General features: G+C 39.0%; 1 protein-coding gene across 1 annotated transcript in view; it reads left to right on the top strand.

Moving 5' to 3' along the window:
* Positions 1-26590, top strand: part of THEMIS (thymocyte selection associated) — a 75845-nt gene that overhangs the window by 14760 nt on the left and 34495 nt on the right. Inside the window, exons 3-4 of the mRNA XM_058835962.1 lie at positions 6990-7448; positions 10067-11112. Of these exons, the coding sequence (XP_058691945.1) occupies positions 6990-7448; positions 10067-11112 (1505 nt within the window). The remainder of the gene's footprint in view (positions 1-6989; positions 7449-10066; positions 11113-26590) is intronic.

Genomic DNA, 26590 nt, shown 5'->3' with positions numbered 1-26590 from the left:
CTCAGAGCAGGACAGAAGGATGAAGACTTCCCATGCAAAGATCAGAGACTGGAGGCAGATGCAGGTGATTTCAGCAGCAGAGGAAGACTTGCAAGTAGGGCAGTTCCTATGCTGGGAGTCTTGCAGGCAGAAGAGGTAATGGGAGTCCCTTGGGGAGAGGAGATGAGCAAGCTGGAAAACTGCATGAGGAGGGCAGGGGGAGTGGGAAGGAGCCTGGGGGAGAAGCTGTGGGACACTAGTGTAAAAGAAACACTGGTACAGAGCACACACAGTACACAACAGACTTCAAGAGTCTGAGATTGTGCCCAGGACTCACTTTGGCCATCAGCCTACCTAATGGACTGAATGAGGTTACAGTTCTGTACAAAAGAAAAAAAAAAAACAAACAAAAACCCCAAACCCTACATATTTAATTATCATTGTATTGTACTGAAAGCACACGGGAAATTAAATTGATGCTGCATGGGGAACATAATATGAGTGTTTTCTAGTGTTTGAGTGCTTGACTTAATAACCTCATTGATGCTCTTCTAAAGTCTTGCTGAGTATGCCAGAGTGTGTGCACGTGCATGTATAAGGTTTAGGTTATGCCAGTATCCAAGGTGGGATATGTTTTTTCTGCAGAGGGAGACAAGACACACTTCTTGAAACAAATAAAATGTAAAAGTCCATAAGAATGAAATGTTTCATCTGAATTCTACAGAAAAATATCTTCTGCTATGCCTTTATCTGCCACCTCTAAAATACAGATTTCACCCTGAAATAGTTGTGTATATATAACTTTCTCCCCCCCTCCAGCAGATCCTCAATTTTCTTTCACATTTTTCTTATCCTGTGAATCAGAATGGTTTCTATGACCACTTATTAAAAGACTTTTTTTTGGAATGCCATTTGAAAACACTAGTAGGGCCCAGATGTAGAGATCAAAGACCTTTTAATTATCTGTGGCTATCTAGAGATATTGAAATATGACTCTCCTGTGCACTCTCAAGATACTTAGTATTTCTCTTGTAATCCAAGTTTCTCTGACATTATTAAAATTTTTTCTATCTCTAAAATACATACACAAGTAGAAATATATTCTAAATCTTGATTGGCAGATGAGGTTGAACATTTGAATCCTAAAATATCCAACACAACAGAGTCATAAAAGTAGTCATAAATTTATTAATGTCTGTTAGAACAGAAAGACTTGGATTTCAAGTGCTTGAACCTGGTGAATCGGGATTTATTTGCATTCAAGTGATCAGTTTTACAACTTGGCATTTGGACGCTGTTGCCCTACTGAGTACATTTTCAAATTTGATCTAATCACTACAATTTTCATGCATAGTTATGAACTCTCCCAACCAGTGTTCTAGAAAACTGGGTTATTTCACTTGAAAAATAAATTCAGAGTTCATTTTGCTGAAATTTATCATTGTTATCCTCCACATGATGGGTATTACTGAACAGCAGCACTGAAGAGGGGCATAATGACACTTCTTATTAGCCCAACGGGGAGCACCTCTTTCCTGTTTTTCTCTGTATATGTACTCTTATACATTCAAGAGCTATTTGGTAAGACATAAATTTGTCATTTCTCTAATTTAGTTCTTAGCTGATGAATGATTCTGCTCTGCAGAGTCAAGATTTCCCATTCTCTTGCTCTTTCTTGACCTTTTTCTTTTTCACTGTATTACATACACGTGCTAAGCTCTAACTGAAACATTGTACATGAAACATGGCTTGCCCCCATCTCCTGAACAAAGTGCAGAACTGAATTGCAGATGATCTTTTTCACACTGCCTTTGACTTAATTCAATAAAAATACTCTCAGGTTTCCAGGAGGCTGACCCTGTATTTACATTGTGTGTACAGTGCCCTCTTGCCCGTGTTGATGCAAAGAAATCTTTTGCTTTGATGTTCTTTTCCATTTCCTTTGCCATGAGTTCTTTTGCATGCCATGGGCTCATGTATCCTTTCACTGCGTGCATGCTGGCACAAATGAGCAATGCTCCTATTTAGGTTACTCTGGGGATAGCAGCTCTGACAGTGAAGAACTGGGCTCATTGGCTTTAAACGAGCCTTACTTTTTGTCTTTCTGAGCATATTTGCAGTCTTCAGAACTCCTTTTTTTCTGCTCTGGCAAATCAGATTCTTGATAAAGGCCTAATCTGCCCTTTGCATTAGAGAAACCGCTTCAACCGCAAGTTCACTATCTGTGTTATTTCGTTTTATCCTCATTCTAATTTGTTCTTTTTCATGCCTCAGAGGGCCAAGCTATTCTTTCTGTGCTCATACACTGGGTAAAAAAATAGAAGTCTGCTGTTACTCTAGGCACTTCAATGGCTACATCTAACCACATTTTGAAATACAACTTTCACTACTAGCAAATTAGCAGACAGGTAATTTGCACAACAACTGAATTGTTTGCCAGCACAAATGATTACATTCTGTTGTGTTCCTTCCTCTGCAGAAAGCATTACTGGGCTGCCCCTGTTCTCATGAGGGCCCTGGTTGCCGCTGCTGCTCACTCCTGCATGGTCTGACAGACACATAGCTGAGCATGACTGCCCCTTTGAGTACATATTCAAGTCACTGATCACACAACACACCTGTGAGAAAACAGAGGTTAGGCATTAAAAGGCTCATCTCAGTACTAGGTGAGGGAGAACTGGCCTTTGGGACAGCATGAGGGGAGGATGCTGAAAGAGAAGAGGTAGAGAGTGGGTGTTGGGAGGTGGGGGAAAAGAGGAATAGCAATTAGGTCATCTCCAGAGAAGGTAGAAACTGTGCTCTTCCCAACCTCTTGCTTTACTTAGGGAACAGAAACTGCTAGTCTGGGACAGATGATCTGTTCTGCTCTCCTTTTTTCCTGAAGGCTGCTTGCTACTCTACTAGCAAGCCTAACTCGGTTTTCTTAGCTTTCTGTGGGGGAAAGAGAGTAAAATACTCTTTTCCTTCAGGACTCTAATTAAGACTGAAAACAGGAAGTCTATAAAGCTCCAGGGTGGTACATTTTACATTGCAGTAAAAGAGAGCTGCATATACTGCTCTGTAAAAAGGTGATAAAAATATCCTTCTATCAAAACATACTTTCCCATAGCACATTCAGTCTTGTGATCCTCTGGCTATGTTTTCTCTCTCATACCAGTGAAATAATTTTCTCAGATTCTTAAACTCTCTCTGTCTCAATTTGTACACCAATTAGTAAAACTTCTAGAAAAGATGGGCTGATGATATTTGAGGCTTACTAATTATTGCATTATGTCTAGACAGATACTTCATCTAATGAAAAGTCACTAGGTACAGAGGCTTCATGGAGTGGAATGCTTATATTTATTTTCCTGTAGTATTATTATATATGTACATAGTTCTTCTTGCATGACTGTCTTATTTTTCCCCAAACCATTGGACATCAGTACAGTTTGGTTGTAGACCAGATTGCATTAGAAAATATATCTATAGGAGAATAATGCCAGATCTTGATAAACCAGATGGACTTTTCTTCCAAATTTGTTATTTCCATCTGTCTTTCCCCCTTACAGTCCACCAAGATCTCTTGGGAAAGTCTAAGTGAATTTGATTCAGTTGTTTTATGATTTATGAAAAAGTATAAAAATATTTTTGTTTGACCTCAAAATGTCCAAATTTTAGTATCTCAAACTTGCCATATGTCTTCTCCTCCTGCAGGTTTCCTTTTTATCTCAGATTTTGAAAACATTTGTTTTTGCAATTTTCTTCACGGTGATTTTAATAAGGCTCTGAATTGTTCCAGATAATATTGTTTGGTGTTTTTTGTGGTTTTATTTTGGTTTTTAACATATAAATGTATATATATATATGTTTTATTTTGGTTTTACATATATATGTACCAAGGAGAGCATTTATGACAGGATACCATGGCAGAATATGGCAGTGACTTCCACCCAACATACCAAAATAGCCTTTTATGTATTTACCTGTGTTCCATATAGAGAGAAACATACAGAACATTGCATGCTTATAGCCACTCAAAGGTGGCTGTTAGGTGCCTTCATGTCAGGAGTCTTATCAATACAGAAGGTAAACATGCAAGGCCACATGGCTCTTCTTTTGCCCAAGCAAGCATTCTGTCACCAAAATGAAAAAAAACCCAGCAGAACAGAAGGCAAACATTTTTCTGCTCCCATCCTTGACAAATCCAGTCTGCCTGGGCCAAGGGGATAATCAGGTGCTTAGTTTTGTATGAAATCTGATAATTATGCTCCCATATGACACCTGCTTTCCAACCTGGGATGTTCATCGGTTTGCTGCTGAAATAGTTGCCTTCCAAATAATTTTGTTGGCACTAGGAAAACTAGTAGCCTGAGACTATTGTCAAACTCATAGAAGAGAAGAATGTTTCTCATACCTGTATGCTGGCAAATATTTTCAGCTGGAAGTGGTTTTTAGCAGTTTATGGAGGCTTTTCAATACAATTCAAGGAGGTCTGTGGGCTGCATACTCTTGCTCCTGTATCACAAGGGTAAGCATAGTTACTACCTTTGGGACATGCCGTAAGTTTTTTGAATATCCTTTTTAAGGAAGAATATTCCTATTTGCTTTCTCCCAGCACTGCCAGGAGATGACATCCTTCTTGTGCTTGCAAAGCATGATACTGGAACACTGTCTTTTCCACAGTTTCAGTTTGTCACTGGCACCTTGTCGCAGCTATACTTTGTAAATGCTGATGAACCTGTTTGTGTTGGTCTGCACTGACATGCTCCAGTGGTGATTAGGACTGTGGTAGATAACTTCCTCACTAATAATTGTGTTAAAAATAGCAGTGAGAAACATTACAAATATCAGTGGGAAAGAAATGTGTGTTGAAGCTGTACTTTGTACATTCATGCATGTGCCTTCCTTGCAGCCCAGGAAAAAGCCTGGAGGTTTTTCTGCAGGTTTTCCTGCAGTGAGGACATATATGTAGAGGATGCATTGACAAAAGGGTACTGGTTTCACACAGGAAAAGCTGGCTGTCGTACAGACAACTGTGAAGGCACAGAACTGTAGAAAGAAGTGACATTGGCACAACTGGTGACTGTTTCTGCAGCAGATCAAATAGGCTATTACTGCTTAGGCTACTGACACACCCTCAGAGATATTCATTCCCAGAGTTACTAGTGGCCACATGGGACACTCAGAACCCAACATGCCCAATCTGGAGATGAATTCAGTTAAAAGCTACTCAAGAGACAGAATCTTAATTATGTCTCCTTTAGCAAGGGTGGTGCTAAAGTTGCAAAGTGAAAGTATGGGGTTTTGTTACTGTAAAGCCAGAATCACAGCAATCGTGTAGCCAGAGCCATCTGTCCTGTCCAATCCCCCCTCCCCCCAAAAATATTAAAAACGGATGTTGTGATAAAAGTAATTATTTGATACTCGATATTTGTTTATTTTAAAGAAATACAGTCTTAGGGACACCCTGATATCATGCGGGGCCCTGATATCATGCGGGGCCCTCTATTGTGTTGATTATGGTCAGTAATGAAAGTTAGTAAGGGAAAGGATGTGGAAGAAAGTAGCACCTTGCTTGTTTTTAAGAGAAGCAATATCCCCTGATACAATTTATTAAACAAGCCCACAATCAAGGGAGGTCTAACGAAGAAAATTAGTGTCTTCCCAAGATCCAACAGCAACTGTGTGTTCTGGCAGCATTCCACCTTATTGAAATCTGGGTGTGTGCTGGAACATCCTGCCTTTGGCTGGGGACAACTGTGTAGGACATTTAAAACCTTGCAGACCTGGCTTAAACTACTCCTGGGATTTGAAGCTGCAATAAATATGTCTTTAGTGGTACCGACCAGGCTCCTTGATTCCCCATCCCATGCATCCTCCTTAACAGCCAAAATGGAAGTATACCTTTACCACAAGGTGCCCTCTGGTCCAGAGGAGTCAATAGTGTGGAGGAGCAAGGCCATAGGATTTTTGCTTGTTGGCTTTGGCAGACAAAGGGAGAAAAGGCACAGTATCTCCCAGGGAGCTTGGCTTCTTTGTCACTGTAGTTGTAGCTATTCGTTTATTTATGGCTAGCAGACTTGGCCTGGAAATAACCTCTATTCTCCTCCTGTATTCACTCGACAGCAAGTTTTTGTCAATGTCTGTCTCGGGAAGCTGCACTGCAATTCCATTAGGCAGCATTCACAATGCTGCAACACCTAGTGAAGAAGACAGCTGAACCACACAGCTCGGCTAAGACCTGCTTTTTAGTCCTCTCAACCCTCTAGTTCATCTTCCTTTATGAAAACCCTCATGCAAATATAGAAATGTACACATTTTTCTTGCAATAGAAACTCCTAATGAGACAGATCCAAAGGGCATGATTAACATGAAGTAATAATGTCCCTAGGAGATAGAGAAGCTCAGATACAGCTTCTGCCTTGCAGAACTCCAGCATTTTAATTGCCTCGTGATGTCTGGAGTGCTACAACACCCAGACTCTGAATTAATCCAGCTGGTGGATTGGGCTATCAGATATGCTAAAATCTATTTGCTCTTTTTTATCTGTAGGTGCTACTCTTTCATTTGGGAATATCTTTAAACACACTTGACCAAGGAATTCCCAATCTGTGTGTGGAAGGTTACATAGTACTGATGTTCAGGCAGGAAACTTATCCTGCATGAACTGATCACACTAATGTTGTGTTTCCTCATACTACATCTGCATTTAGCTCCCAAAGGCTGGTTTTCTGAGAAGACAGATAGGAATTAGGATAATTTTTCTCTTCTCTGTGGCAAAGAAAAATTTTACTGTGGACTAAGTATGCCAGATGTCAGAAATTAGACACAAAGGGTTAATTCCAGCTGCCTATACATTGTACCGTGCAGCTGACATTACCTCTATAGTCGTATTTCTAGCAATTGAGCTATCATCTATGAATTATTTGATGTGCTTTGCTCCCCCTTTTTATAACATTCACAGTCTAAAATTTGGCATGACTTTCTTTGTGTATTTTCCTTTCTATAATGCAAGTTTTCTGTTCTAGGTCTTTATAAAGTTGTGGCAGATAAGACCCCATATGTCAGCATTGAAGAGATTGTAAGAAAGGTCTCTATTGGGCCAGCAAGGTTTGGCCATCCTTGTTTCTACAGCACTGAGGATATACAATTGGCAAACTTCACTATCAAACATGATGAGCAGATCACCTTCAACTCAGTGGAAGAAGTCCATGGAACAATGGCTGTGAACTGTGTCGTGGTCAGAAATAACCAGTCTCATTCCTTTACTTTGCCCCTTTCACAAGAAGGAGAATTCTACGAGTGTGAAGATGACCAGATATACACCCTAAAAGAGATTGCAGAGTGGAAAATCCCTAAGTGTAGAAACCGGATTGTTAAACTTTCCAATACTTTACATATGTGGGACGCCTCTAGTCCACTTCCTGAGAATTTTGATGGCTGTTTGATTCTCATGCCTGTCTACGAAGTGCAGGCAGTAACGAAATGTAAGTAGGAATTAAAATCATTGTTCTGTTAAACTCAGTGTAACAAAGTACAAAAGTTCCCTTAAATACACCACATTTCCTTAAAATAGCCATGAAAGATTCAGTTTGCTAAAAATTCCTAATTCGTATTTGCTACTAATGTTGGTTTCAAGAAGAAGAAAGATAAAAATTATATTTCTTTTAGTATTTCCTTATCATCTGTTAGTTCAGATTATTACCTTGCATTTCTTTCTGTTGCCATTTTTCTGATCACTACAATTAAATCCTCACTGAAAATATATTGCATAGTAAAAAGGTTGAGCTTAGGAATTCTGTTCTGTTCCCAGTTTGTGTCTTAGACTTTGGCCATGGAGAAATCTTTTGATCATTTATGGCTATGTCTAGGAGGTAGAAAAAGAATAGGGACATACATGTTGCAATACACTTAATTACCATTTACTTTTCAGAATGAGGATGTCACAGAAAGGAAAATCATATTGTTTTATTCTGTTGCAGAAACAAGTATCAACTGAATATAAACACAAAAAATTAATGGGAAATTTCTGAAACCTGTGAGTTTGAGGAAGCAGAAAGATTAGAAAAACCAGTATCTTTGAAAGTTTGTGCTCTGAGATTTTATTTTTAAAAACTCTGAAATAGCTATGGTACTAGTTGTTCTACTTGTTCCACCAAAACATTGATACAGCTGGGTTCTGATTGCAGGATAGCAACTTAGCTTTTGGGAAGATTTTGCTGCTTGTTACATTTACTAGAAGCAAACCAATGACCTCCAGAGAAACTGAATCTGTTCAAAATATGCTGTTCATGAAGATGTCAAGCAGGAAACCTTTTTGCAATTGAGCATTTCTCTGTTGAATTATATAAACAAATGGACAAAAGAGAAAGAAATAAAAGTGGGCAGAGACTGTTAACACAATATACCATAATTGGAAAATATATTGGAAAATATAACTTTACAAGATAAAGTACTCCATTTTCTGTAACTCTAGCTAGATTCAGGGATCTAGCTCATCTCCTGAAGCTCGATTAACTCAGGTGTATTGCTATATCCACTTAGATATATGTGCAGAATCAATAGGAATTTAATATCCCTGAAAACCTTCAGAAGATTCAGAAATATTTGGTATTCACTTGTCTTCCAATCAGTTATTCCAGTAAGGATTGTGTTTGTTTTTATTTTAAGTTTCATGGTGTTCTCAACATTTAAGAAGTATTGCATATGTCCTAAATAACTATTTAATACAAACTTGAAAAGTAGGCTTCATGGTACATGAATAACTACTTTTTTGTGGACCATGAAAAATGGATTTTCATCATTTTTAGGAGAACTATAAATAGACACAAGATAAAGTATGAGAAATACTATCCACTATAAAAAAAAAGATTCTTGATAACTGGGATAACTGATTACATTTTCACAGGCTCTGAGCAGGAATCCTCTATACTTCTCATTATTAATAATGAACAAGTTATTTGTGTGGAACTCTCACAAATGCTCATAGAAAGTTTCATTTTCACCAGTCATTTTCCTTTGTTGTCTTTCCCTTGTGGTGCTCAGGTTGTTTATCACCTCAAGGTATCAATGTGACAAAAGCAGAGTTGGAGCAAACAGACCCTGAATCACTGTCATAGAACTCTGCCATATAAAATAAATTTTCAGTATAAAATATTGGTGTGTCCTGCTATGAGGAAGTGTGAATTCAGGATATACTATCCCTTTGCGTAGGTCTATGCAGAATAAGTCATATTGAAGAGAGTCATTGAATATTATTTGCTTGTTAAATTTTACTGCATTGGTCAGCGATCTGTGGTATCATTGACTTAGAGCCAAATTCTTAAACAAGCCTTAATTACGTAGTCAGCTTTGTTCTTGGAAGTTTTGCATTCAAAATTTTGCAAGTTCAGTTGTGGTAAAAGAGCTGTTGTTCCCTGTTGGATTGTCAAATTAAATGGCTCAGTTCTGATAGTGAATGAAACCAGGTGATGCAGAAAAAGATGCAACAGTTCCAGAGAAGGACATAATATTAAAATGAGTTAATTCATAAAAATAACTTACTCTTAATTATACAAAAGCTTTGCCATTTTGTTAAGTGGTATTATTTCCTAATAATTATGGATGTTTTAATTATTCTTATAAATATCAAAATACCTTCTTTCTCCCAGTCTGGCCATAGAAGCAACATTTTGTTAACGGATCCAAAAACTATTGGATATATAATTATTTATTAAAATATTTCCCCACTCCTTTATTTCAAGAAACCCTAAGATGCTATGAAATAAAAGAATAAAAATACAGCTTGCACCCAAGAGTTTGAGAAGATAAACAACTGATTAAACTTGGAGGTGCTGCGGAGAAAATAGTGAACTAGACTTTTCTTTTTTAAAACTTTGTGCTCACTTGCACACCTTATTCTCTCTCTTAATTTGCGTGGTCTTGTGCATTACTGATAACCATATCTCTCAAGTTACAACAATTAGACTCTGGCTGGCCCTGTTAGTGGTCCGCATTTACACATGGACGCACACACCTCAGGGGAGGTTGTTTTAGTATCTGGTCAACAGGACTTGTATTTTGTATTTTTGAAAACAAAACCCAATACATTTCTTTTTCTTTTCAGTTCGAAAGGACATAGTTCATATTCTCTCAGATCTGGATGTTGAGGTCAAGGATGTAACAGACTGTTATGATATTAGCTCTTTCCTTCAGCCACTTTCTTTGGAAGATATATTTGAGAGAACAAACAAAGACTTTCCTATGGTTGCTGAGATAATGGAAGGGCCTTCGGGAAGCCAAAAACCTTATAACTTATTGTCTGCAGGGAAAGAGATTGTCATCTACAAAAAGTACCAGGCAGCAAGAGTCCTAGCCTCTGAGATGAGAAGTGATTCCTCCAAAAGACATTATTTAATCCCTATGAGCTACAAAGGAAAGTTCAAGAGAAGGCCTCGGGAGTTTCCAACTGCCTATGACTTAGAGATAGCAAGAAGTGAAAAAGAACATCTTCATGTTGTAGCAACTAAAGCCTTTTCTTCCCCTTTTAAAGAGCTTTTATCTGTTTCAGTTGGAGATCAATTTCTAGTTCAGCAATGCCAGACTAGTGAAGTTCTGTATGAGGGAAGAAAGAAACTCATAGATGTTTTAGCTTGTGACCAAATACTTAGTGATTCATATAAAAAAGTGCTCCTCCCCATGTACATGGAAGGTGGCTTTGTGGAAGTGATTCATGACAAGAAACAGTACCACCTTTCTGAGATTTGCAAAGAATTCCATTTGCCTTTCAATGTCAAAGTGTCTGTGAGGGACCTTTCCATCGAGAAGGATGTCTTGGCTGCCGCACCTGGTCTTCAGTTTGAAGAAGAAATCACAGACTCTTACTTGCTGATCAGTAGTGCCAGTAGTCCAGCAGAGAGCTGGGAGATCCCTGTGTATCGCTTAAACATGCTGGTCCATTTGCTCAGCAAAGATGTCCAGACAGTTGTACCACCTGTGACTAGGACAACAGTGGAAGAAGTCAGCAAAGAGGAATACTATATGTTGCGAAGATATGAAAACCTGACCCTTCATCCACCACCCAGGCCTCCCAAAAAGCCAACAGCAGCACCACCACCACCTATTTTTGCAGTGCCTAAGCAAGGTGTGTCTGATGTACAACAGGCTCCAAAGGTAAGGTATCCCGCCTTGTCTTTGAACGTCTTACAAGCACAGGTCATGTTCTGTGGGTTTAAAGTCTTCATTTCACTGTTGTGTCCTTATGACACACACACAGATGGCTCTCAGCTCCCTGTAATAAGCAAATTAGCCATTACAGACAGGAATGGCTAAAATCTCCAGTGTGTGTTAATTGATCCATGAAAAACAACGGAACCATGCTGACTCACAGCAGAAATCTTGGCTGTATAATTTTGCACAGATAATACTTTACTGCACCATTGTAAAAGTGAAGGGAAAAATTTGAAGTGCTTGTATTTAAATCTTTATTAAGGGGAAGCATATGTTTTCATGATGTAAAGATAATTTTGCTCAGCTGGAAATTGCAGAATTAAGTTCACAGAGAGACAGGTTGTATTGAAATTTTTGAATTCATTGTTTTGCACTTACCCAAGCGGGAAATAGGTTGGAATTAAAAAAAAAAAAAAGAAAAAAAAAGAAGCATTTCTTTTAGAATAGAACTTGATGTTAAAAAAGAAGTGCCCCTTCTAGGACAATTTTCTTCATGTTTAACTAAGACAATGCTTTTGTTCATTATTTTTTTTTTTGTTGGGTCTGGCTGAGGTGGAGTTGATTTTCTTCACACCAGTCTGTAAAGTATTTTTTGATTTTTGATTTAATCAGAGTTGATAACACACCAATCCTTTGGCTATTTTTCATCCATGCACCCACAGCCTCAAGGACTTCTTGATTTCCCAGGCTTTGCCAAGGAAGTTGGCTGGGGTCGGGCAAGAGGCTGGGAGAGGAGACAGGTTGGAGAGCTGACCCCAGCTGACCAAAGGGATATTCCATGACACATAATTGTGTGTTCAGCAATAAAAACTGAGGGGGTGATTTGCCTGGGAGGGCAACCATAATTCAGAGACCAGTCAGACAACAGTCTTGTCAGAGGTGGTGAGTGTCTGCCTTTACACCACTGTTTTGGGGTATTTTTTCCCTTTCCTTCATTTATTAAGCTGTCTTTATCTGAACCCACGAGTTTTCTTGCTTTTGATATTACTATTTTCTCTCCTGATGAGATCATCATCCTGATGTCAGGGTGGACTGAGCACCCTGTGTTGTGATTGCTATGCTTTAAGTACAATATAACTCATGTAATTATATTTTGGAGATTCAGAGGAAGTTCTTTTTGTGTGTGTTGGTATGAAACTAAAGTTGAATCATAACCACTCTGAAAGGGCAGTGTTTGTGAGTAACTCTCTTTGCCTGCTGGAGGTGTTCTCCTCTCATTCCCCAATTCCAAGACCACATGCAGGTCCAAAGCTCCACATAAATCCTGGGAGATGGTTAGAACAGTCCATAGAAGAATTGAATGGATAAGGTGGCTCCCTAATATAAGGTTACTACAAAAAAAAGATGGGTCATTTTCTCCTGTCTTTACTACAGAAACATTTTTCCTTCTCATTTTTACAATGAATACTGAGCATCTTAAATAAGACATGCAAGGAAATAAAACATGCAGGAAAGGATACATGAGAAACCTGTCCATGGAGCTAACAGTCAAAATCACCCTGGTACTGGCCAGGGGGTAAAGAACTAAGGGAAAATTCCCTAAAGCTGTGTTTCTGGTCAATCTGTACCCTTGTCAGGAGGATTCAAACCTCCTGCAGTTACAGATGGCTGTGTATGCAGAAAAGCAGGTGGATACTGACTCCAGATCAGGCTCATGAGGAAGATAATATTTTCCTAAAGTGAGAAGAGAGCGGTAAGGGCAGAAGAGGGGTGAGCCAAGGTTCTTTTGAACATTCATAAGTGAGAGCAACCTTATACTACAGCTGTCCAGACAAAGGAGATAATTTAAACACTGTTTCAGGAGACCATATTTAATTTTTTGCGGGGGCAGGTACCTGCGTTAAAAAAATAATAAACTGCAGTCAAAATGCTTGAAGTTATGCATATGGAAAATCTCCTCCCCTGGGAAGGTGAAAAAAGTAAAGATCCCTTATTCTCTAGATTAAACATCCTGAGCTGTAACATATTGTGTTTAAAGTCACACAGAATGCGTTATCTTTTCTATCCTGAGCACCATGAGTCCTCTGAGAAGATGTGGATGGTAGCAGCTAGGCTCTGCCTTGTCCTCTTTGCAGTGCTAGGGGAGATTCTGTTTTCTTTTTAAATGTATCAGGAATGTCTGAGGGTTCAGAAAGTCAGAAACTGTGCTAAACAGATAAATAGCCATCTTTGCATATTTTGTGACTATGCATAGGCTTATTTGCATAAATAACAGATGAGCGTCCTAATAAGCTGAACTTAAGCCTGACAAGGTGGCAGCCTGGGATAAGCTTTAGTGCTGCATGAGTTGCCACGCTTCTCCTGCAGGCAGTTCCCTGCCTGGTCCTTGGGGAGTTCTGGCTGCTTGCTGGAGAGTGGTGAATGGTTTCCTTGCACACCAGTTGGGAAGCTCTGCTTGGTTTGGAGCTCCAGGATAAAATGCTGCTGCGGCATGTGTCCACAGAAGACTAAGATCTGTCTGGTTCTTGACAATACCTGAGGATTATCTGCAAGTGTGGGTCACCTTTAGCTACAGCTTGTGCTTTGATTGTCTCAGCTCACAGCAAGGATGTGAGAGCAGAGAGGCTCCAGCTGTCTGTTCCTGCTTTTCTCTGACCTTGGTAAGGAAACTCTGGGCCCAGGAGCAGGACTGCATGTTTCACTGCACACTTTTGGTCATGTCAGTCACTGGATTGTATGAGATCGGCATCCAGCGTGGACTGGAACCTCAGACAAGTGTGAGAACTGCCTCTGCTTGTGTTCAAGGTGCAGTGCTGCAGAAACATGGATGTCTGCACAGCTCAGGAAAGTCCAGAGACAGCAGAGGAATCCTCAAACATGATACAGCTGTATTAACCAAGCACTCTGCCCTGTCTCTTCACAGGGCTAATTAAGTTGGCTCAGCTCCTGCTGATACAGCTTTCACTTCCAGAACCTGGGATCTCTCCTCTCCCCACACAGCATAGACTTTCCCTTTCCTTCTCATATGGACATTTTGTTTGCATAAGAAACATCCAGACCACATATGCTTTCAACTTGCTAATTGAATTTAAAAAGACAAACCCCAAGAAAATGCATGTAAACTAAACAAATGGAAAAAGAATAGCTTGTATTGAATGATGAAAATAATCTTATACTTCATACAGAAGATATCTATCTAATATTACTAGATGAAAGCAGATATTTATCCAATAGCCAATACCTCTACCCACAAGCACCCCCAGCTGAGGATAAGGATGACATAGCAACTTGTATCCTTTGTCTATCCTATGGTAATATGTATTATAAAATTCATCAGAAATCTACATTCTCTTTTCTAGAATAATTTGAGTGAATTTTGGTGGGGGTTTTAAATGACATGTAGAAAATGGTAAATGATTATTCAGTTTCTGATTTGTGAGCTTATCTAAGAAAACCCCAGAAGTTAATGGTACTGATTTGAGAATGGAGCATCGTTCCTGGAGAGTTCCTGTGGGAGTACTCAGTCAGGACCTCACTTTCTTGAAATGAAAATTCATATAAAGGGAACAACTGAGTTGTGTCTGCTTTTTCCACACATTAGAAACACCACTGCAAATATGATAAACCAAGTTTTCACTTAGTAGCTTCCTTGAAAATAGTTTTCTATTTTCCTTTTTCACCTGCTCGGAAACCTACTGTTTCCTCCCCTTTAAGAAGATTCAAGCAGCAAAAGTTTTCTAGCCTTCTTTTTGCCTGTCAGTTCAAGCAGTAAATATCCTACACATTTAAGGTGTTAATCTATGTCCCTCAATGGTTTTGTATCAAATCGAAACAAAAAGTCCACACCAGATATAGATATATGCAATCTTAATCAATACATGGAAAGCCACAATTTAACCTTGTACTCCTAAGACCATCAGGGCGCTGCTTAAGGGACAAAAAAGGCAGTATTTCACTCCTGATAAGGAGTAAGAGATGTTAGCTCCATCCAATGCTATTATCAATGGTCTGTTTCGTCATGTATCTAACCTAAGCAACAGCAGAATCAGTAAAAAATCCACCAGCTGGATTGCTGCTGAATAACTTTTTGAATGTGGAACTGGAAAAGTCAGTCACAAACAGTAATCTGCTCATCTCTGGCAAGAAAACTGAGAGAATTCCAGCCAAGGAAACTGGAATTTAATAAAATAGGAGCATCAAGGCATGATAGTTAATCGTCATTTTGTGCTAAGGTCCATTATCCTTTCAAAAGTCATTACAGTGTTAAGATACCGAGAACTTTCTTGCTTTCTTGCTTTTTATTTCAAAATTAAAATGAAAGAAAAATTATCACTTCCATCTGGCTTTGCAGTTCTACAAACTGAGCTATCAAAATCTGCCATTAACATATTTATCGCATCTGTCTTCACAGCAAAATGAAGACTTATCTGGAATTAAGTTGATAAGACATAAGCTGCATTTCTCAGCAAATGAGTTTTCCTGTAGTGTCTCCTTTCCTCCCTCATAACTTTATTTTATGCTTCCGGAGCATTTTTCACATTTTTGTCTCCTTTATAGAGTAGATTTAGCACAAATATTTCTGTTGTGTAGCAAGAAAATAACCTTCCTAAACAAAAGCATGTTAGAAAATGCACACTGGGACAGCCAGGAAAGAATAGATAAGAACAGACTTCTGGAATTAACAGCCTTCTGGCTCTAGAAATGAAGAAGAAAAAAGAGGTTCATTAGCAGATGCAGAAATACGCATATGCAAATATAAGGAGGAGGGTTTATCTCTGACAGGTGTGGCACTGTGGTTGCTGATGCTGCACCTGTGTTTCTTCTTCGTCTCTTTTTTCCTTTCCCCACAGAAGACTATGTTTCCCTTTCTCTGGAATATCACATTCCACTCTCTCTTCCCCCTCTTTCCCCACATTCTATCGTTTCTCCCTGTCATTTTCCACTAGTTTTCTAAGTCCCTAATAAACAATGTGTGAAGGCTGGAACTGCAGCTCTAAAAATTGAGGACCAACCCATACTGTCATTGTGTCCAAAGTGTCTCAAAATCCCATCCCCACCACAGTCTTACCTGGTAAATCAGGCCCAAATTCCCTCCAAGCCCCTGTGCTGCAGCTTCTCACTTCTCTGAGAACCATGTCTGCACTGTACCATGGGCTCCTTTTCCTGCAAAAACCCATCCTGTGACGCACATGCCGGATTCCCCCAGACCCATGTGTTTGGGTTCCCCCATGCTCCACTCTCCATGTGCCCTTCACCTCACCCCTCACCTATATGATATTGATTCCCCATTCCCCTGTACTGCTTTCAGCAGCCTTGCCTTTTCCTGTTCCTTGCTTCTTCCCAGCACATCTCCACTTCTTGCTCTTCTCTCGTGCAGTGAGCTGAAGCCGAGGGCACAGGCATAAAGGAGTGGGAGTTGCAGGGACATCTGAAGTTACACACAGGCTTTTGTTGCCTTCCCCAGCAGCAAGTATTCCAAACCTCAGCACAGGATGGATCTCCTGCTAGGATCTTAAGGGGTAGCTGGAGCAGGATGCTGACAAGTGTCAAGCAGTTTAATTTTTTTGTTGGCTGGACAGACCAAGCTGAAGGATTTTGTGTTGATGCTCTGTTGCAGATATCCTTATAGCTGTGTTTGGATGTGGGGGCCTGTCACCATTTTCTGGAAGGCCTGTCCACATCCTTACCCTATGCTGGGCTGAAGCCTACGCATGTGCCATCTCACTCCACACCCTGGGGTTTTCTGCAGAAGAAACCAAGCAATGCTGGCTGGATACCAGGACTGCTGGGTACCCTATGGACTCTGATAGAGAAACTGGAAACCCTAAAGCCCAAGCTAATAAAGGACTGGAGTTTTCCTGATATTCTCAGTACCCTCTCTTACTTTTAAAAAATACTAACAGCTTAAAATTTTCACAGAGAATCATCAAGTCTGCAGTGAGGCACTTACTGTGGTTTGATGTTAGTCTCAAACTGAAATACAGTGGGGAAGATATCAGTGTGCCTGCCAGAAGGACAGGCAGTACATAATTGCCTAAAGAAACAGCAGGGCAATCTGAGGTGTCTCATTGCAGAAAGGCATTAGTGATACAGGAAATGCTGATATAGTACATGGAATTAAGGAAGGTACAGATGAACATTTGGATATGCTGACTGATGAAAATGCCAACTGGTTAAGAGCAAATTGCTTAATTTAGAGCTAAAAATGAATTACTTGGAGAACAAAGAGGAAAGAAATATAAAAATAAAGAGGATGCCCAGAAGAAATAAAATATTGAACCACATGAAAATATGGAACCCTTGATAAGAAGGAAAATCCTGAACAGAGTGTGTGAGCCAAAAGCCATTGATGTCAGTAAGGAAAGAACTGGCTGGTGCATCTTTTTCCTGTCTCACAGAAATCATCTAACATAATAAAACACATAGCATAATAAAATCATATAATTATGTATTATTATGAAGCAGGACAAGAAAAGTAAAACAATAAATCTAAAATTCAAGGAACAGCTGCAGCAGGATAACTCTCCAAAAATAGAATTTAGGGAGTGGGGTGATAAAAATATCTTTTTTTTCAGCTGGGGTTCCAAGAAGCCTGACTTCCCACAAAGCCATTTTGCAGGCTGCATTTTACCGTTTGCCCTTCTCCTCACAGCAAGAAAATTGGAAAATTTTGTGTTTGTGGATATCTAGCTGTTGAAGCACTACCTATTATGGACTGTATTTTGGACTTCTGTTTGGAAATCACTGGAAAAGTTTTCCAGTTTAAACTGCCAGAGATAATCTAAAGCACAGCAAATTTCCAGCAGGAAGCACAGTCCCATACTCCTGCGATGTCTGTCTGCAGCAGTGGCAGTGACCTGCCAGGCAGCTCCCCAGGATGCCACAGAGCCAGCTGCTGGAGCTCTGGGCAGCTCCCAGGCTCTCTGACTCCATCCCTGCTCAAACAGCTTCAGGAACTTTTCAGGGCACCGAAAGCCAGCTGGCATGGGGTAGCTGGTGGCTGCTTTTTGGAGACTTTGGTCTCTTTATTTGTGGGAATGGGCCCTGGGGTGCTATAATCACCAGATTATGCCTGGGAACCGTGTGGAAAGAGGTAGTTGGCACAGGTTGAAATGAAGTCCAGTGATGTCTTCCAGGCGCTGTGTAATCAACTGGTGTTGATATAGCCACTGCTAAAAAACAATGGAAAAAGAAAAAAGAAAAAGAAGAATCTTCACTAAAGTCACTTAAGTGTCGTATGTGGTCAGTGTAAGGGACAGCACTGACATTGCCCATTCACATTATGCCCTCTTTCATGAAATTAAGGTTTGGCAGTGTTGTCAGCTGAGCATTCTGGTAATGAAAGCATCCCAGAAGGTTGGGATTATGCTTTGAAAGACGTGAAAAGAAATGAGGAAGTTGCTGTCAGTGTGACAGCAGGGTCACATCCTAAAAGACTTGTAGCCATGGTTCACATTTTCCAGAGAGTCCTCGCAGTGAGGAATTGAAAATTATCAAGAGACAGAGAGTGCTGTGGAAAGACTCATCAAATCTATTAAAATTTGTAATGACTGTCCAAGCCCTGGGCTTCCTCTCTTTACTTTTTGAATGTGTTTGTCCATGGACATGGCATAAAAAAGTATGATGAGGGAGCTTTTAAAAGCTTAAAAATAATGTATTTATTGTCTTTACCGCAATTTTTTTTTTCTTTATGAATAGAGGTTTATTATTTACACCAACCTTTTTCAAGGTATTTAACATTTCTGTCTTGTTTTGCCTCAGAACATGAAACAATTTTACTAGTAAACAGATGTCATGGCAGTATGTTGTAATGTAGTGGTTCAGATTTTCTTTTTTTTGTTTTTTTGATACAGGATAATGAGAGGATTAAAAATGTACAGAGTGTTCAAGTCTGTTGTGATTCCTGTAGTGCCACTGAAAAACCAGAGCAGGGACCCCAGGCTTGCAGTGACTGTAGACAGTGGCTTGTATCAATGGCCCACCTGAACTAGTGTGATGGAGTCTAAGTAGAGGGTCACTTAATAGGAGTTACTGGTGGGAAAAAAGGAAAATAAAGCAAGCTCTTTACTAGTTTGGGGCATGCCATGGACCACCCTGATGGACAACACTGATGATGAACTCTGCTTAGACTCTGCTCTAGTTTAGACTCTTGATTACCTAGAGTTGAAATCTGAGAAATAAACCAGGATAAAGCTATTCCCAAAGCATCAGCTTTAAACTTTAAATTTAAGAGTCTTTGAAAAGTAAATAATGTTTTATGTGTGAAATGAAGAAACTGTATCTGGAAGCTACTTTTAGGGATCCATCTGTTTTGCATAAGTGGTAAATGCATGTGCTGCAGTATTAATGAGGAAAAAGTGGTTGAGTTTGCTTGTGAATTACTGTCATTTGAAGGGAAATGTGCCAAGCAATTGAACAGTAGCTCTACAAGAAAATTCTGACCATGTGAGGAGAGGGGTTCACAGGAGCTCAGTATGTCTGGTTTACATCTCCACTTCTGTAAATGCTGCTTCAGTGACCACAGGCAAATCACATAAATATCATTGCCTCCAGATACATGAAGAAACTACCAGGTGTGAAGAGGGATTGTGGATTTACAGCTCATTAGTTACTTTATATGGATGCTTAAAGCTCAGGTAAACGCAAGATACATTGCCTTGCTTTCAGTAAGGGTCAGAGCTGCCTCGCATTTACTCTGGAGCAGTAACCACACAGACAGTTGCCATGGAGTATTAAATGAGCTGTAAATCCATGCTCATTTACTAGGCGGCAACTTGTTCATGTAGCTGTCTCCTCTGTCTGTGAAATGGGACACGATGCTTCATTTTCACATCTTGGATATTTGTATAGACAAGAATGATTTTTCTATTAATGCAGCATTTTGTGCATTGGCTATTGCAATAGCAAAAAACAGTATTTTCATAAAAATATCAACAATGAAATTACTGGAGATTAGTACATTTTAGCCTTGTTTAAAGTTTTTAGCTGGAAGTTAATCTACAAAAGGGAAGTTAATCTACAAAAGAAAAAAAACAAGTGACAGTTGTCTAGGACAGATGGATTCTGATGTGTGTGTATTTGAAAGAGGAAGAAACAAGAAAGAATAACTTATTTAAGAATTTATACCATAGAAAGGTGTTAACCCTGAGGCTCACTAACACCTTTGAGGGATCAGTCTTTTGTTAACCACTTCATAGTTTATTCTAATATTAGACACGGGTCTTTGTGCTTGTCCTTTGCATCTGCTGTGGTATATCTGGTTTCGCCTTGTCTTCACCAGTTGGCTTACAGAAGGTAGAAGTTTCAAGACTAAAAAGAGTTATGGAAGGAAAGTCAGATGTTTCATACAATGCCTCCATAAATTTCCCCAGATTGTGGGACTTCGACAGATGATAACATTAAACTAAGGGTTGCATGTTAAAGGTTAGTTTGTGCAAGTGTGAAAGGTGTCAGCAAGAGAAGAAAATGAAGAAAGAGGTAGCTACAGTACAGGTTACATCTATCTACTTATCTAGATAGCTCACTAGCTCTCTAGCTATATATATATATATCTATATATCTGTATCTTATATTGATACATCATACTTGTATGAAAAGTAGTCAGACATAACTGATGATGTTAAATAAATGCTGGACTAAAAGGTTATTTTTTTGAAGTCAATCTGACGTATCATTATACTACTTGCAGTGATTGAGCAACACCTCCATTTGGGTGGAAGAGTGGATTAAGGAGCTAAGCTAGGAAGATGAAATTGAGAACCAGTGAAACAGAAAAACAGAATATCCAGTTACATTCTATCAAGCTGTGAAATGGGTTGGGAAAGCAGAATTTATGTAGGATGGAGGGAATTGCATTTTTGGTACAAAATACTGAGGGTGAGCACTTTTTTTTCTGAAAATTATATTTTCCCCTTGTGAATAACTTAATTCATAACTATCCTGCCCTCATTTTCTCTCATATAAAAGTGAAAAGCTGTGTAATATAAAAATACTCTCTGTTTGAGCCAGCTGAGTGCATACATACATGGTGGCTAACATGAAATATCTACTCTTTATCTGTTCCTTGCACCTCGCTGAACACACAGACCAGAGAGGTCTTGGTTTGCCTCCTATTTTCACTCCATATCATCAGCATTTGGTGGTGTGAACACCCAAGCTATCAACCTCCTACACTATTCATACTCCCTCTCTCTTTTTATGGGTTGAGCAATAGGAATATGGATGCAAAAACATAGGAGCTAGAAGGAAAACAGAAACTAAATCCTCAAACAGCAGGCTTAGATTTTGCATAAGGCTTTTCATTAGTTTGCATCTTCTGGAAAAATAGAGATAAAATCATCTCATGAAATATTGAAACCACTTCTGCCCATACGAATAGCTGAATGTGAAACATCTCGGTCTACCCTCTGAAACGGAAAATAAACCTTCTTATGAATGCTATGAGTTATTGAATAATAATATGGCAGTAGTCTAATGCTGCTATTGTTGAACCTAAATGAAAAACCTTATTAATCATGGATTTGACAGCTCATTCAGTTATAATAATGTTTCCTGTCAATCCAAGCTCTCATTATAATTGGATCTTACTTAGAAAAGAAGATGCTCCATTGACTACTCAGATGGAGAAAAATACAGGTTTGAAAATGAAAATATCAGTCTGAATTCTGTTTCCAGGGAGCCTGCTTATGCATTTACAAGTTGGATAACACTTTAATCCTTGCTGTGTGTCATATTTGGATGTTACTATAATAAGATTCTCTCACTGACTAGACACCAGCTCTACAGTCATGACAGTGAAAGTGAAAGCAGGAAGAGCAAATGGAGCTTCTTCTCAGGGATGCTGATGTATCATCACCTCGACCTAGTTGCAAAGAATTAACTGAAATAGATGGCTTTTCTACAGAAAGTAGTGTGTTCAGCTGTAATTTTACAGCTAATTTGGTTTCCTGCATGCCCTCTTTTGTGGTCACTCAGTTTGCAGAAAGCATTAGATATTTCACAAGGCATTGAGAGGAGATTAAGTTGGTTCAAACCAAGGCAATTTAGTGTGCTCTAGGGGTGTTTACAGAGAGAGTTAGTGACAAGAAGCTGTAAATTCATTCCCTAACTTACTGAGCAATATCTTTATAAACAAGGCCAGAGACAGAAGCAAAAGCATCTGAGGTGGTTATCAAAGCAGAGGAATATTCAAGCTGAGACTGAAAGCACTTGAAAAAGCATTTCGGATAAATGTCATTTAGAAGACACTCTGTGGGCTAAATCTGTAAATTACATATTGGAGGCCCCAATTTTGTGGGTGTAACAGAGGGAGGTGGTGCATTCTGGGCAGGTCACAACTTGTGGAGGACACAGAAAACACAGGGTAAGTAAAACAGACTCAAATTTGAAAAATAAAGGTTTTCTAGAAATCCCTTTTCTAGGGTAGCTGAAACAAGAACTCCCAGAAGGTGTTATTTTCTTTTTCATTGGTAAACCTGTGTAGTTACAATAAATGGGGATTTTGAATAGATTTATAATAAGTAGTATAATACTAACCAGCATAGAGACACCAGACTGTTTTCGCTGCTTTGCAGGACAAGGACTAAAAAATCTGATAACCTCAAGACTTCTTTGCATGAGTGTAAGAGCTCGCTGGTTGTGTGCTTGATCCTACAGCAGACATGCACACTGAAAAGCAATTAAGTAATCTTTTCTCCCTCCATGGCTCAAACAGACGAGGCACAGATGGGAATAGGCTGTAATCCACACCAAAATTTAGTAGCTCCATTGGGACAATGTGCTTCTTCTATTATTTGTCTTCAATCACTGCACCTTTTATTTTGCTTTTGCGCCAAGTGAAGACAACTCAGGTCCTCACTGAGACTGCAGTGCCTGAGAGAAAAAAGGGCAAGGCTAAGAATGAAAGTGTTACCAATGTGAACGGGAATAAAAATCCAAGGGAAAATGGAAACTACTTGGTTTTGTTTTGTTGTTATACATTCCTATTTTATTCACAATAGCCGACTGATTTCTTATCTCTGAATGAATAAATAGAAGTTAAGATTTGTTTCAGGTGAAGAGTTGATGTCAGAGGGGATTTCTTGTATTGTTACGATGCAAAGATCACCAAGTTACCAACCATCACATGCCTCTACAACCACTCATGCAGTGTGAGTTCATGGAGGTTATACAACAGTTTGTAAGGTGCCTATTAGCATAAAACGCCTACAAAATTTATTGTGGAACTATGTCGTTTGAATGGTGGCATTATAATTCAAAGAATACTTTTCAAAATATATAACTTGATCAGCAGCTGCTGAATCCATAAAATAAATATTTATATTCATGGGATAGCTCTGAAAAGGTCAAGTAGGAGACATTTTAATCCATGTTTTCAATTTGTCGCTATATGTTTAGAGTAATAAATCATAGCAGCTTTCAAAAATAACAAAGGCAACAGTAACATATGGCTCTCAAATGTCTGTGGACTGTAGATTAAACTAATTTGTTTTTCCTGAGCACCTAAACACAATTTTGTTATTTGTTGGTTGTGATCTCTTCTGTAATTACAAAAAGAGATTTGATACCTAATGGCATAAACCATTATGCTAACAACTTCAAATTAATGGGCTCTTCAATCTTATTTCAAAAGACACATTGCCAAGTGCTGCCATCATATTTTTCTTAACTTTATCAACTGTAAATACATTTTCAGATGTACAAATGTAATTTGTATTTTCAATTTTCAAATGTAAATGCAGCTTCTCACCCTGTTTGCAGGTACAGCACAATTGTAATAACATGACACTCTGAGACACTAATTTGTTGATTTAAAAAATACTTTACAAATGTTTTATGTATATAAAACATATATGTTATATGCATATTATATATTGTATGCACCCCTAACCAACATGTCGTGCTTGGGTTTCTCTCAACACAGCGTGTCATTCAGATGTAACCACAAAACCTCCTCTCTGGTATGAAGACTCCTGACAGAGCATTTGGCTTTTCTAGCTGACTTCATTCATTAGGCAGTGCTAAGCAGTTTCCTTTCTGAAACCCATCCTATAAGCACACTTTTGACTGCCCTGTTTACCCAGCTCCTCTGCTGTGTATACATTTTGATGCCTGTGTCCCGCCTTAAAATATCTGCACTAGGATAGATGGACCTCGTGGGATATGTGTGGGTGTGGTCTAAGGAAATACAGCTCTGTTTGCTTTAATGGAATTTACTTCCAATAAGTGTGAATGTGGAATATTTGTTTTGGAAGAACAAAATGGCATGAGTGTCTCTTCAAAGCTGGGTCAGCATGCTGCAGTGACGAATGGCCTGGTACAGCAGAGCCACTGAGAGAGGTACCTTTGCTTAGGTAGCCATATGTTAGAGATGTCAGCTACACCTCTATGTGTAAGTTTCCACTCTGGTCTCTACTCTCAGTGGTGCCTAGAGAGCCAAGTAGACACTTTGTGGTGAGCTGGATGTTGTTTTTAACTGCATTGTGGAGGTTTCCTGACTGTAATGAAACAAGGACACGCAAAACATGCAGATAGATACATGTAGTTATGTACATTTTTCTGCCTTGATCTGAACTCCACTGGTGGCATAGCAATTAACCCAAAGTGAATGATAGAAATGTTTTTCACAATAAGGCTGTGATAAGTGCATTGTGTAGGAAAAAGGTCACCTCATTATGGCTGCTAATACACACAACACCCATCAGCAGCTCCAGTGAAACCCTGGGGCCATGGATATGTTGATTTGTACTCTGCAAAGTTGTGCAGGGACAAGGTCTGAGGGATGAGGTGCAGCTCTGGTTCAGAAGGAAATACTTTGGCAAGGAAGGCTGAGGCTTAGCTGTCATCCAGAAACTTACAGCCTAGAGGAAAACCAACATTCTCAGACAACTGTTTTCATCCCTAGCCTACAAGCTGCTCTAGTGTTTGCCTTTTTCGGGTCCCTCAGGCATGTAACATGTGCCAGTCTCTCAGCCTTATTCAGGAATCTCATGGGGTCTGGAAGTTTGGCCATATGCATGTCAAGGACAAACTTCATTCCTTCATAGAAACTGGTATAACACAATTTAATTTAAAAATAAGTCCTGAAGATAAATATCTGTAGATCCATGCTTTTCTGTAGTTCACATTTCATTCCTTCTGAAGTAGAAATATATTCAGGAAAAAAATGCATAAGTAAATTTTTAATGGAATTACTTAGTATAGCTTGGAAAATTTTGTTTCTCTCCAATTTGCTTTTCTTGGTGAACTAAATATTGCCATGCAAATTCTTTCTGGACAAAGAAACAATGTAAAAATTCAAATGAGAGCTAGTCCTCCTGTTTCCACAGCTCTTGCAAAGACAGGAATTGAAGGGCACTGGGTTCTGGTATCTGTAACAGAGCCTTGTTTCCATCCACCACTTTACTTCTATAGCATTTTTGGTAACAGGAACCAGAGGCACAGGTGAGAAAATCCATACATATTCCAGAGACATAAGAAACACTGACCCGTCAAAGGCAACAGTCAGCTTTTTTTGTTCAAACCCTTGTTTAAAACAGGTTGTCCTTAGTTAGAGGTTAATTCTATGTTTGATGTCTTGAAATTGTGGAAGACTGTCCTTTGCCCTTTGCAAACATGCACATACACAGTCACAAAGATGACAACTGTTTATTTTGACAACGTAATCCCAGATCACACCCCATGCCTTTCTTACAACAAGATGCAATGGTGGGGATCGTCATTGCAAGATTCATCATCTTACAACAAGGTGATGAATAATGGGGATTCCTGAAGTCTTCATCTTTACTGCTAATGAAGATGTAAAGTATCAGTTTAAATATTAAAATAAATAAACAATTCCCATAAGTTTTTGATATCTTTGTTGTGAAAAAGAAAACTTTAGTTACATGAGGAAAATCCACATATGTTGGCAGAAAAGCATATGATTTATAGTCCTGCCATAATTTTTGATTCCTATATTCTGAAACACATGAATGTGTCTGTTCAACTTCCATTTCAGGTAAAAGAACAGATACATGTGTCATGGCTTTCCTTTCCTTACTGGTATATAAAACTGTAAAAATGTGCTAAACATACAAGGTTGTTTAATCAAATAGGTCTTCTCCTTCTCCATCTCCTTGTTCCTCTCCCTCTCCCTTTCCCTCTCCTTTTCTCTCTCCCTCCTCACTGTATATTGATAATGTAGCATGAAAGAAGCAGAAAATTTTTTAACCTTCCTCTTCTTTTTAAATGTTATGAATCCATTTTATTCACACTTATTACACAAGCATCTCACTGTAATAAACTTCTGTCCTAGATAACTTTCAATGGCAGATAAATGAAATCATCCACAGAAGAACTTTGTACTGAAATTCTTATTTCATAGGTATTTAATAAATGTGTCCCCACCTACTAATCTCACAGGGTTCACATTTTCATTAATAGGTGCAATCAAGTAAATTTATTTCTCTTTCATTTTACTTTTTGATTTTTAGTTCACTAA

Source organism: Poecile atricapillus, chromosome 3 (genome assembly GCF_030490865.1).
Source record: "Poecile atricapillus isolate bPoeAtr1 chromosome 3, bPoeAtr1.hap1, whole genome shotgun sequence".
In the NCBI taxonomy this organism is placed as follows: domain Eukaryota; kingdom Metazoa; phylum Chordata; class Aves; order Passeriformes; family Paridae; genus Poecile; species Poecile atricapillus.
This window is presented reverse-complemented; position numbering and strand designations above follow the sequence as displayed.